Raw genomic sequence first — 14,787 nt, 5'->3', positions numbered from 1 at the left:
TTTTAGGACCAACATTCGATACAAAACGTAAAAGTTTAGGTTTTTTTATAAATTCATTGATATTTAGCCTAATGTCAATAGTGCCATAACTGTAATGATGCTACTCGCATTTTGTGCTACTATTTGTTTAGAAATTTAGGTTTGAATTCAAATTTTAAAAATTCCAAAATCCTCAGATTCAAAAATAATAAGTAATTCTATTTCTCAAGTCCCAAATATAATAAATTCTACAATTCAAAAATTTTGGAATTCTGAAATTCTAAAATTCAGCTCCAAGATCAATAACTCCAAAATTCAAAAAAAAAATAATTTAGATATTTTAAATTAAAAAGGTTATTAAATAAATACTGAAATTAAAAATAGCTCAAACCGAATCCCAATTCAAAAATAAAAAAATAGTCGAAAATTTATAAATTAAAAAAAAAATACAAAAATAACGTATTTTGAGGTTTTTAAATTTACAAATAAGGCCGATGTAAATATTTTTCCTTATTATTGAAGTTCAAACCTGACAAACAAATTAAAAATACTTGCAACAGTTTAAAAAAAATTAGTCAGCGAAATTAATGGAAAGAAAAATAAGTAATGATGTTAATAATATTTAGATAATTGAAATGAGCAAACTACCTTATTGTCAATGTGGCGAAATGAATGCTTTATTTAACGTAAAATAACTAATCCAAATGTATTTATGAAATTCATCGTTAAATATTTTCTTAATATGTTATTGGCCAGTTCTGAAAATTTCACTCTGCATATCCTTCCAAACCAGCAGCACTTCCGCAATGCTTTTTTTAACCTCGCCGATCTTGGCACAGAGCTTCAAGTGCATTCCCAGCTTTCGCGGACCGGGCCAACCGAACCAGTTCCAGTTGAGCAGCGCCGCCGGTACGCCTCCGGCAAGCAACGCTTCCAGCAACTCGGGCTTGGGTTGCGCAGTGATAAAGAGCGGATCGCCGAGAAGCTGTTCCAAGATGTGATCTCGCATGTCTGACTCTAGGTAGCGTTGCTTTCGCCTTGGCTTGGTTAGGAAGCGAGCTTTACGGTGGACATCTTCGGCTAGTCGTGGCAGGGTGGCTTCCAGTCGGTCACGCTGGACGTATTCGAAGATTACAAACCGTTTCTCGGGTCTGGTAATGCAGGAAATGTCCTGCGGGAGCGCTTCCAGGATGTTTTCTTCGAAGTAGGTTGACGAGATCAGCCGCGGGTGTTCGGCAATTTTCATCTGCGGCTGAAATGTGATCTCTGTTTGACCGGAGCGTTCGGCGTCGTGGAAAACGGGCCGGCGCCCTGGGAATACGTTCAAGTAGTGACCGTAGTAGCTATCGCGGTGGCACAACTGGATTGCTTTATCGGCATCGTCCTGGGAGGTAAAATAAACCAACATGTCCAGCACCATGGCCTTCTTCTGATACCAAACAAAGAAGGGCTGTTTCGGAAGGTCGTGGATGAAGATTCGCGTGGCCAGCAGCCCTTTGGCGGCAAAATAGTTGTGAATCTGTTCGTTGCGAAGCGCCACGTTCAGCGTGTTGAGCCGAAAGTTCTCCACGTAAACCGGCCAAAGGTTCGCTAACGGCCAGCTGGGCTCACAGCTCGAGTCGAGGGCGGTCGGTAGCAGATCTGCCGCCGAGTAGCGACGAACCGTTGGGATGACCGTGGAGGGTGGATACGTGATTGGGCCGTTAGGGGGTTGGATGTCTTCGTGGAATTGTTCCACACTTTCCGGCGTAGGACACTCCGGGAAGGGAAGGTGGTAGCCCTGTAAGAGCGGAAGGGTTGACAAGAGCGCTCGGTTAAAGTTACAATTAGTCTAGCTTACCGCAAATAGAACCGCACTCGAGAGACCTTTCTCCAATTGAAGACAACCAAAGTGTTCCTCGCACTGCGGTAACAAATCCATCAACTCCTCTTCCAAGGCCAACATCTTGTAGAACAGATCCATTTCCTCGTTCGAAGTGCTTTTGGGCACCATTTGCCCCACCGCAGCCAGCATCGCTTGCCTTAGCATGATGTATTTGTTCCTCTTGTTCAGCATGGAAAACTTGAACCTGTCCGCTGCGGATGGACCATTGCCCAGGATTCGATCGACTTCCTGTCTAACTTTGGCTCGTTTTTCCTTGAAGTTTGCCGCTTTCTTTTCCGGTGGAGCGCCTTCCAGCAGTACGTTGCCACGTTCGCCACCTTGGCGCTTTCTTTGGTAGTTCCGTTTCAATTGGTCCTTTTTTCTTTGTCTCGACAATTTGTACCTAGTCTTGATATCATCCGGAATAGCTCTCGGTTTGGCCGCATGCTCCCAAGATTTGTCCACGGCGGGGATCCTGCCGGTCAACAGCTCCTGAAGCACCTCCTTTGGAGGAACCATGTCCAGGAAGCCTGGGTTATCCGCTATCATCTGCAGCAATTCCGGCCCAACGTCCCGTTCCAGAAAACGTTGCTTCTGGGTCGCCTGCGTCAGCACCTTCGGCATCCAAAACTGGGTGTAACGAATCGCCGCCCACATCGACTTGGCGTTGGCAAACTCCACGACCACATCGCACTCGCTGAACCTGGCCACAGTTTCGACGCATGGTCCGTGATGCTTGCGTAAAATCAGTTCGACGATCGTGTCCGATTTTTCCGCAACGTAATTTTTCATTAGCCCAAATCCAACCGATCGTGACACGTCGAAATAGACCGGCGTCCGACCGGGCCACACGTTCAGCAGGTGGCCGTAGTAACTCTCCCGGTGGCACAACCGGATCGCCCGGGCCGCATCCTCCTCGCAGGTAAAGTAAACCAGCATGTCCAGCAGCATCGACTGCTGTTGATATCTGGTGATCGATCCCCGTATGTAGATCATCCGGGTCAGCAAGCCCTTCGCGGCGAAGTAACTCGCTATTTGGGCGTTCCGAGGCTGTTCCGCTAAATCGTCCAGCCGGAAATTGGCGACGAAAACGGGCCAATAGCATGCCAGGGGCCACCCGGGCTCGCAGCTCGGATCCGGGATCGTCGGGTAGATGTCGGCCTCGGTGTAGGTTGGAGGTGCGATCGGTTCTCGTGGTTCCTCCAGCTGTGGTGGTATGGTTCCTGATGGATTCCAGCCGCCGAGCGGTTCCTCCTCGTCATCACTGTCAACCGGAAACTCCGGATCGTAACGGCTGTCCGGCGCTGGAATGAAGCGTTCCATTTTTTTAGGATTTTGGAACGAAACGTGTAATTTTCGTAAATTTAATCCAAAAACAAAGGCAGTCAAATCAAAACACCAATGGAATTTTTCTCTAGTAAAGAGACTTCTCGTGGCGAGCACTGGAATCCTGGAATTTTTAGTACCACTTTGCTATAAAAAGCTCGTGTTGAGAGCAAAAGTGCGTCTCAGATAAGTGATTTTGCTAAATGTTTAGCATTTTGCATATCTTTCGGGCGCATTCGAGAGAGTCTTTTATTATGTAACTGTCAAACCGCGTTTTGTTTTGGTTGGATTCTCGCGCGTTTTTCGGAAAGCTTTGCTTCGGATCGAAAAATGGAGCGTTTCGTTCCCGCGGGGGACAGCTACTACGATCCGGCCTGCCCGGACGAAAGTGACGACGAGGAGCAGCCGCTGGGAGGCTGGAATCCCGCCGGAAGCGATCCATCGAAGGAGGAGCTGGTGATACGTGATTCTGGCCCGACCCCAACCTACACCGAAGCCGATCTCTACCCGACGATCCCGGATCCAGAATGCCTTCCGGAGTGGCCACTGGCGTGCTACTGGCCCGTTTACGTGTCCAACTTTCGGCTCGACAATTTTGCGGAGGAAGCCCGAAACGAGCAGATTGCGAACTTTTTCGCTGCGAAAGGCCTGCTGGTCAGGATGATCTTCATGCGAGAACCGGAAGGTTGCCTGTACTTTAAAAAGTTTCAGCGATCGTCGCTGCTGCTGGACATGCTGGTTTACTTTACCTCGAAGGAGGACGCCCAGTGGGCGGTTCGAACCTGCCACCGGCAGACCTACTACGGCCATCGGCTGAACGTTTGGCCCGGTCGAACACCGGAGTACTTTGACAACACGCGGTCGATTCGCTTCCAGCTGCCAAAAACTAAATGCGCCGCCATGTCGGAATCGGTCGTGGAGCTGATCCTGCGGAACAAGGGTCATGCCATCGATACGGTGGCCAGAATGTCGATTGTCGATGTGATCGTCGAATTTGGGAACGAGGAATCGATGAGAAATGCCGTGCGCGGTACGGAGTATTGGATTCCGTTTGAGTTGCAGGAACCGACCATGAAGCAGCGATTCCTCGAACGGGATGTTCGAATCGATTTGATGCAGGTGATGCGCGAAAAGCTTACATTCATGGCAATGACTCCGCCTCAGGAAGTGCTGGAAGCTTTGCTGGCCGGAATCCCACCCAGTGTGGATCGCTCCTGGGAGAACATGAACAAGCCGAGACCGCCACCGGAAGCAGTGGTGAAGCTAATTAAGGCAAAACGAACGGAAAGAAAGCAGTTTATGGAAGAAAAACGAGGCCAGGGCAAAAAGCGCCCCGTGGAAACTACTGGAAATGTCCTGCTTGAGGGAGAACCGGCACCAAAGGCGATGACATTGAAACAGTTGAAAGGAGTTGTTCGCAACCAAGCGAATCGAATCCTCAACAAAAACAAATGGACCCGGGCGAACACGATGGACTGCCGGTTGGCCAAGCTGAAAGATAAATATCTGGACGCGAGAAATGACCTGCTGAATTTGCTGGCCCTCAAGAAATTTTCTGATCCGCAGAGGCGCCAGCAAGAAGAGCTATTCTACCAAATGCTCGCGATCGAGTATCAAATGATGGAGATGATTCCGCAGAGCAGTGGTGCCCTGTACTGTCCACCGTTGGAGCTCGGGCTGGCCAAGGCTTGTCTGGTGGCGGTGAGTAACAAAGCAATTTCAATAAGTACGTTCTACTAATATATCCCTATCTTTGCAGGGTGAACTGCTCCCGTTTCCTGAACCGCCAACATTCGCCGTGGATCCCGAAAAGTACGTGGACGAAGTGCCGCCCGCAAACCCATCCCTCAACCAGCCGCCACCGTTCATCCCAACGGTTCGTCCGTACTGCGCCGCCGACCTCAACCCGACCACCGTCGACCCCAGCTGTGACCCGGACTGGCCCCTGGCGCACCTGTGGCCGGTGTACGTGTTCAACTTCCGGGTGAATGTGCTGCGCGGCGACCGCCGTAACGACCAGATACGGGAGTATTTCGCCGCGAAAGGCCTGCTGGCCACGTGCATTTTCATCCCGTACGATTGCGAAGCCATTAGCAATCAGCTGATTGACATGCTGGTTTACTTTACCTCGCGGGAGGATGCCGCGACAGCGATCGAACTGTGCCACCGCGATAGCTACTACGGCCACCGGTTGAACGTGTTCCCGGGCCGGGAGCCAGTTTTCTTTGATGTGACCGGAGGCAGAACGATCGTGGTGCCGATAAAACAGGAACGCCCAATTCCGCTGGATTCCCTCATGCGGAACGCTATGCGACCGGACCGGGTGACCAGTTGCAATCGGTTTGAGGATGGCGTGGCCTTTTATGAGTACGGAGACCCGAACGATGCAGAACACGCGATCTTGGCCATACGAAAACAGAGACCCAACAAAGCCTTCAGGCCGTACCAGTTGAAGGAACTGAGAAAGAAGCAGCGCTTTCTCGAATCGGACAAAAAGGCCGACATTTTGGAGCAAGTGGCGCGTGATGGACAGCCGCAGCCTGCCCTGCTGGAGGCACTGATTGCGGGAAGTGTCCCGGCGGGGTTGCTCAACTGGAACTGGCGCGGATGGACGGAACTCCGGTCCTGGCCAGGGCAAAAGTGTACACTGGAGAAGCAACAGATTCGCAATCGCCTTCTCAAGGTTTTGGACATTTGGCGCCAGATGGTGAAGATCCCGTTGGATTGAAGCAGGATGAATGTGTACCTTGTCGAAGGTATCGTAACAATAAAATAACTTGAATTTCCCGATATTAACAACAATCAAAGTTGTTTTTTGAGGTAAGTGAGGCATACATCAATGATTTTTTTTTTTTCATTTCTTTGTTGGAGCTTCGAAAGATGCGTGGAACATCTAAACATCACAAAAGAAAATTAACGATCTTCCCTGCGTGAAAAAGTAGCTAATTTTACCAGTTTTGGGCAATTTTTTATATGCGCCAAAATGTAGGCAACGTACAAATCACAATTTAAGTTCCTGTGAAATCATTTCCTTTCCAATCTATTCCGATTCATTACGCTGCACAGTCCAGATCGCATAATTATGTTAAGACAAAAAAATAAGTTTTGGAGCTTTGGTCTCTTCAGAAAAGTTGTTGTAAAATGGAAAGGGGCAACTTTTGGCTTGGTTCACGATTAGGGTGTTTTATAAAATCTAACTTTCCAGGAATATTTTTCGGATTTTTTTTTCTCTTATAGAAGTTAATGCTTGTTGGGCATTTGAAAGTTAACCCTCTACAACCCAACCGGTTGCAACCCCGCCTCTAGACGGGCTTCGATTTAAAAAATCGCCAAAAATCCATTTTTCAACAAATTTTTGATCTTCTTTTAAATTTTTTGATTTTTGATCTAACTTTTAAAATTTTGGAAAACTTTAGGGTTGGAAGTTTGACTTGTTTTATGTGACTTTGCCAATGTTTAAAAAAAAATTATTTAGGGGTCAACTTTGTCTGTGTTTTTTACTAACATTTCCAATATTTTAAGTAAAAAGAAGTATGCAGTAATTTTTCTAGTGCCCCAGACTATGCCTCTGCGCATTTAGGTATTTACAATTTAAATTATAATGGTTCCATTTTATAGCAGAAAATGTGAAAAACATGCAAAAAATTGAAAAAGTTACTGTAAAAACATGAAAAAAATAGATAGGCAAAATGTAATGATAGGAGGTGGTAGAGAAGGCCAAATACTACCAAAAACAAACATAAACTAAACATGATAAATGCAAATTAAAATACTAAAAATGAAACAAGAAAAACATAAAACAAGAGAAGTCAAGTTTTTCGTAGAACAAAAGTTGCTCAAAATGACCTCCTGAACACGAGAAAAATAAAAATTTCGAAAAAAAAATTTGGGCAGTAGAGGGTTAAGATATTTAGAAGAAAAATAAATAAATACAAAACTCGATTATTTGGAGGCCTCGGAAAAAATCACTTCGGGTAATCAAATATTCGGATGATCGGATTCAGATTCAGAATCTTGAAAATTGCATTTGATTTGGCAATCAGACACTCAAATTTAATTAATATATGAGGTCCCAGAACTCGAATTTGATGTTCAAAGCCAAATGAAATGAAATTAAAAAAAAGCCGAAAATAAAGTTTCATACAACCATCACAAACCTTTAGATAATCAAACTTCGGATAATTGAAACTTCGTATAAATAGAGCAATTCTCTGAGATTTCGGTCATTCGATTTTTTCGTATTTTTTAATCCGGCTGAAACTTTTTTGGTGCCTTTGGTATGCCCAAAGAAGCCATTTTTCATCATTAGTTCGTTCATATAATTTTCCATACAAATTTGGCAGCTGTCCATACAAAAATGATATGTGAAAATTCAAAAATCTGTATCTTTTGAAGGAATGTTTTGATCGATTTGGTGTCTTCGGCAAAGTTGTAGCTATGGATATGGACCACACTGAAAAAAAATGGTACACAGTAAAAAAATGTGGTGATTTTTAATTTCACTTTTTGTCACTAAAAATTGATTTGCAAAAAACACTATTTCTATTTTTTTTACTTTTTGATATGTTTTAGAGGACATCAAATGCCAACTTTTCAGAAATTCCCAGAATGGGCAAAAAATCTTTGACCGAGTTATGATTTTTTGAATCAATACAGATTTTTTCAAAAAATCGAAATGGGTGGCAAAAATCTTTCAAATTCATTTTTCGATGTAAAATTCCCTGGAGATGGAACCACACGTTGCCGTCGTTTCAGGGCTATTTGCCAAGATGGTTTCCGATGTTGATATATATCACACATTTATTTTATATTTATATACTTGTGTTGATAGAAATCACAGCTTTTATAATATGTAAAATTACAAGATATTGAAATTTTTTATTCGAGTCTCAATATTCTTGTTCGTAAAATCTGTTAGAAACAGGTTTAAAACTGTTTGATAATGGGGAGGAATAGTTAGTTTTTTGTAACTTTTTCTAGGTTGTTTAATAATTCCAGACTTCAGTTATGTGTAAGCCAGTTTAGTAATGCTATCAGAATTTCTGATTTCAATTGAAGTGGTATACTAACCATTCTGAATTGTCAAAAATCCATAGAGTCTCGATCAATCAATAATGAAATGATATCGGACAAAATTCGTTAATCTGTTGAACTAACGGTTTTCGGATTATGGTTGTATCGATCATTGTTGCGAATCGAGGATCTACTGGAGTTTTGACGATCAAATAGAGCCTAACATTTCAAAAGGACACACAAGTGTGAACAGGATTGTGTCTCTTTCACTCAAATGATAGTTTACATAAGGTATGATAGGGATACACTCTTGTTTGCAGAGCTTGTGTGCCCTAATGAAATGGAAGGCACGAAATATTCGTCTTAACAACGAGTGTTCAACTTGTAAAATATGAACGTTTCATTAATGTTTATTGTTTTTGGAAGCAGCAAGACAGGTTTCAAAAATAGGCAATGAAAAGTTTGTAATTAAAATTTCGGGGATTTGAGATTCAAGTTACTTTCAGACAGTTTAGTTGAGGTTGTTGTTTCAAGTTAGTTAGTTTTTCTGAAATGAATAATTGGACATAAATGATTAGTTAAATTAAAGTTAGTTGCAGTGTACGACAAGACTACTGACGGACGCGACAGGACGGGGTCCAGAAAAAATGCCCCTGACAAGTTAGTTTTCATCTTTCATTTTCCAGTTAATTTATTTGATTACCTTTAGATTTGAAATACATCATAGGTTCCCTTTGTATAAATCTCAATTGAGTTTTTGATTGAATAATAATTTCAGATTTCCTATATTCAGTTTTAAAGTTAGATTAACGAAACTGCTCAAGTCATCCAAATTCTTACTACTCACACCTACACTAATTTTCTTTCACCTTCCCCCTCCCGATCCCCTATATCTTCCGGTGGTGTTCATTTGGTATGCAATACTAGTTCGGCCACTACCCTTTTTTCCACAAGAAACCGGACTTGGACTGACTTGAGGCCGCGCCCCCCACCTTGCTCCGTAAAACGAAAACGAAACGAAATTCATTTTTCGATGTAAAATTGAATTTGCAATTTTAGGTAACTTTTTTGAAAACAGTTGCAGTTTTTCATTTTTTTAAATAAGTGCCCATGTTTGCCAACTTTTGAAAAAAAATACTTTTGAAAAGCTGAGAAAATTCTCTATATTTTGCTTTATTGAACTTTGTTGATACGAACCTTAGTTCTGAGATCTTGCCATGCAAAGGAAAAAAAAAAACAAAAATTTAAAATCAAGACTAACATTTCAAAAGGGCGTAATATTGAATGTTTCATATTTTAACATTGTAAATCGGACCATTAGTTTCTTAGATATCGACATTAGAAAATGGTGGTTTGTTTGGGTGAGACATAGAAAACATCAATTTTCCTGTTTTTTAACCTTTGCATGGCAATATCAACTAAGGGTCGTATCAACAAAGTTCAATAAAGCAAGATATAGAGAATTTTCTCAGCTTTTCAAAAGTATTTAAAAAAATGAAAAACTGCGACTATTTTTAAAAAAATTACCTATAAATGGCTATAACTTGAAAACGGTGCAATTAATCAAAATTTCACTAAAGTACTTTTTGATTGCAAATTTGTTGATTTTACATCGAAAACTTAAGTTGAAAAAATTTTGCGACCAATATTTCGATTTTTTGAAAAAATCTGTATTGATTCAAAAAATCATAACTCAGTCAAAGATTTTTTGCCCATTCTGAAAATTTCTGGAATGTTGGCAATTAGAGGACACATATCAAAAAATTATAGTAGGGGGACAGGGGGTAATATGCACCCCCTAAGGGAAAACTGTGATTTCTCAACCATAACAGCGTTTCTTTGAAAGAATTTCGTTAGATGTTCATAAATAATTATTATTCAACGTCATCCAAGTGAAAAAAGTCTTTTAAAACCTCAAAATTTTTTAAAAATAACAGATTTCTAAAAATATTTTTGATTCATTTCAAACAACAATGCGGAGCAATATGCACCGCAACATCGGGACAAAATGCACTACAACAACGGGGCAAAATGCACCACAACATGGGGCAAAATGCACCGGCTAAAAGCAGTTTTCACTAGTCACCACTAGATGACACCGCTGTTTTTACAAAGGAGCTTCACAGCGGTGCATTTTGCCCCGACCTCGCTTTTTGCAGAAAATTTAATTAAAAATGTATTTTTTGATGTTTTTGGACTCATCTATCTACACAATAATGCAGATTATGGCAAAAACTATATACCTCAACACTTACTATATGATGTGTATTGTGTATCATTTTATTTTTTCAGTGTAGTCCATATCCATACCTACAACTTTGCCGAAGACACCAAATCGATCAAAAAATTCCTTCAAAAAGATACAGATTTTTTAATTTTCATACATCATTTTTGTATGGACAGCTGCCAAATTTGTATGGAAAATTATATGAACGAACTAATGATGCAAAATGGCTTCTTTGGGCATACCGAAGGCACCACAAAAGTTTCAGCCGGATTGAAAAATACAAAAAATAATACAAAGAGACGAGTTGTTCCTTTTAATTCCGCTATATATATAGCTATATATAGCGGAATTAAAAGGAACAACTCGTCTCTTTGTATTCACAGTAATGCATTCTGCTAAAACGCTCAACCAAACCACAACAAAAAATAAAATTAAAGAAAAAATACCGATTCCGTAGAGAACTGCTCAATAAGGTTTTGGATAATCGAGTCTGGACAGTATTTGAAAAGGTCATTTAAAGATAGGAAATACTTTTTCTTGTAAGAACTTTAAAAAAACATTTAAAAATATTAAATAATTATAAAAAAAATCAAGGAATTTTAAAATTAAGAAATTCAACAAATCAAGAATTTGAAACACAAAACTTTTATAATTGAAAAATACCGAAAGTTTGAAATACTTGGAATTTTAAAATTCAGAATTTCAAAAATACAAATTTTCAAGATTTGTATTTTTGAAATTCTGAATATAAAAATTCCTGGTTTTTTTTTAAGAATATCCAGCTCTGTAAGAACTCTACTAGAATCCTGCTGGGTCTCGGCAGCTCGGGACTCGTGGTGAGAAGTTTCTCGCGAGAATACCAATACTGATCATAATTGATTTTCACAAGCATTACTTTGAGGTTGAACCCGTTTTACACAACATTTGACGTTTTTCGACGATTTGCGAATCAAATTATGTGATATTGTTAAATAATTACACTATTGCTTCATGTATAGTACCTACATTTTATTGTTTCATTAGTTTGTCGTTAATTTAGCAGTGAACAGCGTGTGCTAGTCGTGTATAAAGTAAGGTTAACCACAGGGAGCAAACGCCGAGCCATTCGGTTTTTTTGCTCAGGTGTTTCAAATATTTACACATTCAAAATTCGAGAAAGGGAATTCTCCCGTCCAACAAATTGTTAACTGTTTAGTGCTTTAGTTACAAAGTGAAAAGAAACCTCGACGTTCTACACTTAATTTAACGGGTTTGACATGGAAAGTTGGTTTTGTTTCATTCAATTTCACAAAATACTAAATGCAACCTTTTGGAAAGCTTCAAGTTTGACTGTTTGTGCTGCTGTTCTATACTATTCTAGTAGAGCCTAAATCGCAAGAACGTTGGTGACGCGATAGATGATGGGGATTTGGTTTTCAGCGTTAATACAATTAAAACGATGAGTTTGTTTTAGTTTTTTTTTTCTTTTTCGGGACCTAATCGCGAATAGCTTGCTTCATCATGAACGGCAAACAACGTTTTTTTCTAAGACTTAAACGATCTGGTTTTGGAAATTTGACTAAAAGCGATAAACTTTGGAAAGTTGAGTCCAATATCTTTTTTGATTTTTTTCTGTTATCTAGAAATTTTGTAATTTTGCCATTTTCTCTTGTAAGGTTACTCTAGAAGGTGACGACATTTCACACACTTGCAATCTGAACACACACACACACACTCTCACGCTCACACCGTCTCACATTCGTTCACCATTTTGTCCATTCATCTGCAATGTGGGGAGGAGGAGGTCGTTCATCAATGACGCAACTGGCCGGCCAGCGTGCACGACTTGCAGCAGAACCGCGCGTAGTACTTGTGGTTGCAGAACCGGGCCTGCACAATCAGCGCGCACTTGGCCAGGAACGGATTGTCCGTGCAGCCGGGCGGGATGTAGACACCTGCGAAAGAGAGGGAGAGAGAGAGGTGGGAAGGTTTGGGTGAATCATGCTTGTGGTAACGTTTTCACCTGTTTTCACTAGACACAGTTTAGAGTGCATCACACTACCTCATGTTGAACAATCTTGGTGAATAAGTTTGACAGTTCGGTAGAAGAGAGCGGAAACTCACCTTCGACGCGGACCGTGTTCTCCTGGAACGCGTCCGAGTGTTCGTTTCGGGCGAGGCACCGGTACGCGCCGGCATCCGTTGGCAGCGCTCCAAACACGTGCAGCGTGTTGTCATCCTCGATGTAGATCCGGTTGGACGGTTCCACGATGCGGCCGTCCTTGTACCAGTTGACCGTGGGTCTCGGGTACCCGTCGGCGTGGCAGCGCAGCGTAATGTTGCTGTTCGGTGCGAACTGGGCTCCGTACGGAAGTTCCAGCTCAACGGAAACAGGCACTGGAGAGAGCGAGAACGGTTTTGAAGGTAAGCGTTTGGGTAGGGCAGAATGATGTTAGGGTTACGGTTACGGTTAGCGGAATCCGAGCGAAGCGAGACAGCTCGTGCGCGTCGTCACTTACCTGGGTCGGGCCTGTGTACCGGTGGTGGTGGAGGCGGAGTATGGTACACCGGGGGCGTCGGCCGTGGGTAACCGCCCGGCGGTGGTCTTGGTCGGTACGTGGGCGGTGGAGCCGGGCGACCGTGGACGATGTAACGGAGGTACTTTTCGTCCACTTGGTCGTCCAGCTGCACCGGTCCGTACGCCTTGAGCGTCACCGTCCGGGAGATACCCTTGCCAGCGCCGGAGTACGCCTGGCAGACGTACGGTCCCAGATCACTGAGCCGGACGCGCGTAAACGTAAGCGAGTAGTCGCGGTTGATTAGTTTGATCGGCATCATAAACGTTTCCCTCCACCAGGTTACGATCGGTTTGGGATATCCTCCGGCTGGGCACCGGATCTGCGTTGGTTGATTCAGTTCCACCACCTGGGTGGCGTTGATCTCACCCACAATGTAAGCATCCCGCGGAACGGGGTCTTTTCCGAGCGAAAAGGCAGTGAGCGTTAGAGGCATAGCGTTAGAGGTGTGCACCACAAACCAGGAATTCGTGTGTAAGTGTTAATCAAGAGGAAGGTTCACAAAAACCAAACAAAATTCAAGAGCGTTTTGAAAAGAAAGAGATAGCAATTAGAACAAAACAGAGCATCCTTCACCAGTGTGGGATACTTACCGTTGACCTGAAGTTTCACTTCGCGTAGCACCGGCTCACCGACTCCGTTGTCGGCGATGCACACGTACGTTCCGCTGTCAGTTCGATGTAGCTGCACGATTTGGAGATCTCCGCTGGAGGTCAGCACGAAGCGACCCTGGTTGGTGTTGAGCTGTTTCAAAAAACAATGATTACCGATCAACTTGCGCTAACGCCACCTGTATCCTTACCACAACTTCACCCTTCTTCCACCGGATCGATGGCGGTGGGAATCCTGTGGCGTAGCACCGCAGCGTGGCGATACCACCCTCCTCGGACTTGATGTCCAGTTCCTCTTCGGGCACTGGTTCCAGCACCGGTGGCGCCGGTTCACCCACTCCGTATGGCGGACGCTCCGTCAGCGGCTCCGCTGGAGGAACGCAAACCGTAGCACAGCCAGCCTGGCAGCACTTGTTATCGTTGCGACAGTCGGCATCGGTACGGCAAGCGTCCTGACACACGGTAGCGTTGACCAGCCGTGGGCACTCACCCGGCTTCGAGGTTGGTCGGCAGATGGCCACAAACACGGTACCTCCGTCGGTGGGATCACTCTGCAGATCGACGGCACACTCCGTGCCCGACGGACAGCGCTGCTGAGCGCATGGCTCCTCGCACGAACACTGCTCGCAGTTGTCGGCGTTGTACGATCGGGCCATCCCGTACGGGCAGTGCAGCCGGCGGCACTCGTCATTGTAGCGTTCGCAGGGATCCACCTCGTTGTCGACTGTGGACGGACAGAAGGCGAGCGTTAGCAGGTTCGTATAAACACAAGTATTCAACGAGTTAGTTTTGAAGAATCCGTTGCAGCAGCAGGGTTAGTACCAGCGACCTCTTAACCAACAAAACAAAGTGACGATCAAGCTTCAAAGGACAGAAACACCATCACGCATGGAATGTGTCGAAGATGTGATGAGTGAGAAAAAGAGAGCGAATGTCGATGGCGAAACGTGGAACGAAATGACGATGACGAAACAGAAAACCCAGCATCCTTCTCCAAACAGCCGACGAGCCGACTTACACTCGATGTCTTCACAGAAATCGCGACACTCGTCGTACGAGACAAAGTTGTTCCGGTTGGAACCGGCCGTGCAGCCGCTGTACAAAAACGCAAAACAAGTCTCCCGCTCGGGGTCGTAGTACCAGCGCTTCCGGTAGTGCGGCCGCTCTCCGTCGACACAGTTGCCGACTTGCGGCGAAAGCATGCACACATCT

At 43.7% G+C, this 14,787-nt stretch overlaps 3 protein-coding genes across 6 annotated transcripts in view; 1 reads left to right on the top strand and 2 right to left on the bottom strand.

The window, feature by feature from the left end:
* Positions 1-631: 631 nt before the first annotated feature.
* On the bottom strand, positions 632-3,028 carry LOC6032989. Its single transcript, XM_038249399.1, has 2 exons — positions 1,820-3,028; positions 632-1,759 (listed from the first exon to the last, which is right to left on the bottom strand). The coding sequence occupies exons 1-2, from the start codon at positions 2,837-2,839 to the stop codon at positions 725-727; spliced, it is 2,055 nt and encodes a 684-aa protein (XP_038105327.1). The 5' UTR covers positions 2,840-3,028; the 3' UTR covers positions 632-724.
* Positions 3,029-3,430: 402 nt separating this feature from the next.
* On the top strand, positions 3,431-5,960 carry LOC6032990. Its single transcript, XM_001843449.2, has 2 exons — positions 3,431-4,870; positions 4,929-5,960. The coding sequence occupies exons 1-2, from the start codon at positions 3,500-3,502 to the stop codon at positions 5,895-5,897; spliced, it is 2,340 nt and encodes a 779-aa protein (XP_001843501.2). The 5' UTR covers positions 3,431-3,499; the 3' UTR covers positions 5,898-5,960.
* Positions 5,961-11,396: 5,436 nt separating this feature from the next.
* LOC6032991 (papilin) overlaps positions 11,397-14,787 on the bottom strand; it is a 176,027-nt gene continuing 172,636 nt past the window's right edge. For 2 of the 4 annotated variants that reach the window (XM_038248470.1, XM_038248477.1), the window contains 5 exons: positions 13,767-14,299; positions 13,558-13,708; positions 12,908-13,363; positions 12,513-12,785; positions 11,397-12,343 (listed from right to left, as the gene is read on the bottom strand). In XM_038248470.1, coding sequence (XP_038104398.1) covers positions 12,201-12,343; positions 12,513-12,785; positions 12,908-13,363; positions 13,558-13,708; positions 13,767-14,299 — 1,556 coding nt within the window. In that variant the 3' untranslated portion in view covers positions 11,397-12,200. Of the gene's footprint in view, positions 12,344-12,512; positions 12,786-12,907; positions 13,364-13,557; positions 13,709-13,766; positions 14,300-14,581; positions 14,786-14,787 lie in introns of all 4 variants that reach the window. The other 2 variants (XM_038248486.1, XM_038248481.1) reach the window with 2 other exon arrangements.

The sequence above is a fragment of the Culex quinquefasciatus genome, chromosome 1 (genome assembly GCF_015732765.1).
Source record: "Culex quinquefasciatus strain JHB chromosome 1, VPISU_Cqui_1.0_pri_paternal, whole genome shotgun sequence".
NCBI classification, from domain to species: Eukaryota; Metazoa; Arthropoda; class Insecta; order Diptera; family Culicidae; genus Culex; species Culex quinquefasciatus.
Note: the sequence above shows the minus strand (reverse complement) of the source record. Positions and strands in the feature narration are given on the sequence as shown.

Coding starts and splice junctions, on each gene's coding strand:
- LOC6032989 (XM_038249399.1), bottom strand. CDS start 2,839: ATGATCTACATACGGGGATCGATCACCAGATATCAACAGCAGTCGATG. Junction 1,760..1,819: donor CGAGTGCGGTTCTATTTGCG/GTAAGCTAGACT, acceptor CCGCTCTTACAG/GGCTACCACCTTCCCTTCCC.
- LOC6032990 (XM_001843449.2), top strand. CDS start 3,500: ATGGAGCGTTTCGTTCCCGCGGGGGACAGCTACTACGATCCGGCCTGC. Junction 4,871..4,928: donor CCAAGGCTTGTCTGGTGGCG/GTGAGTAACAAA, acceptor CTATCTTTGCAG/GGTGAACTGCTCCCGTTTCC.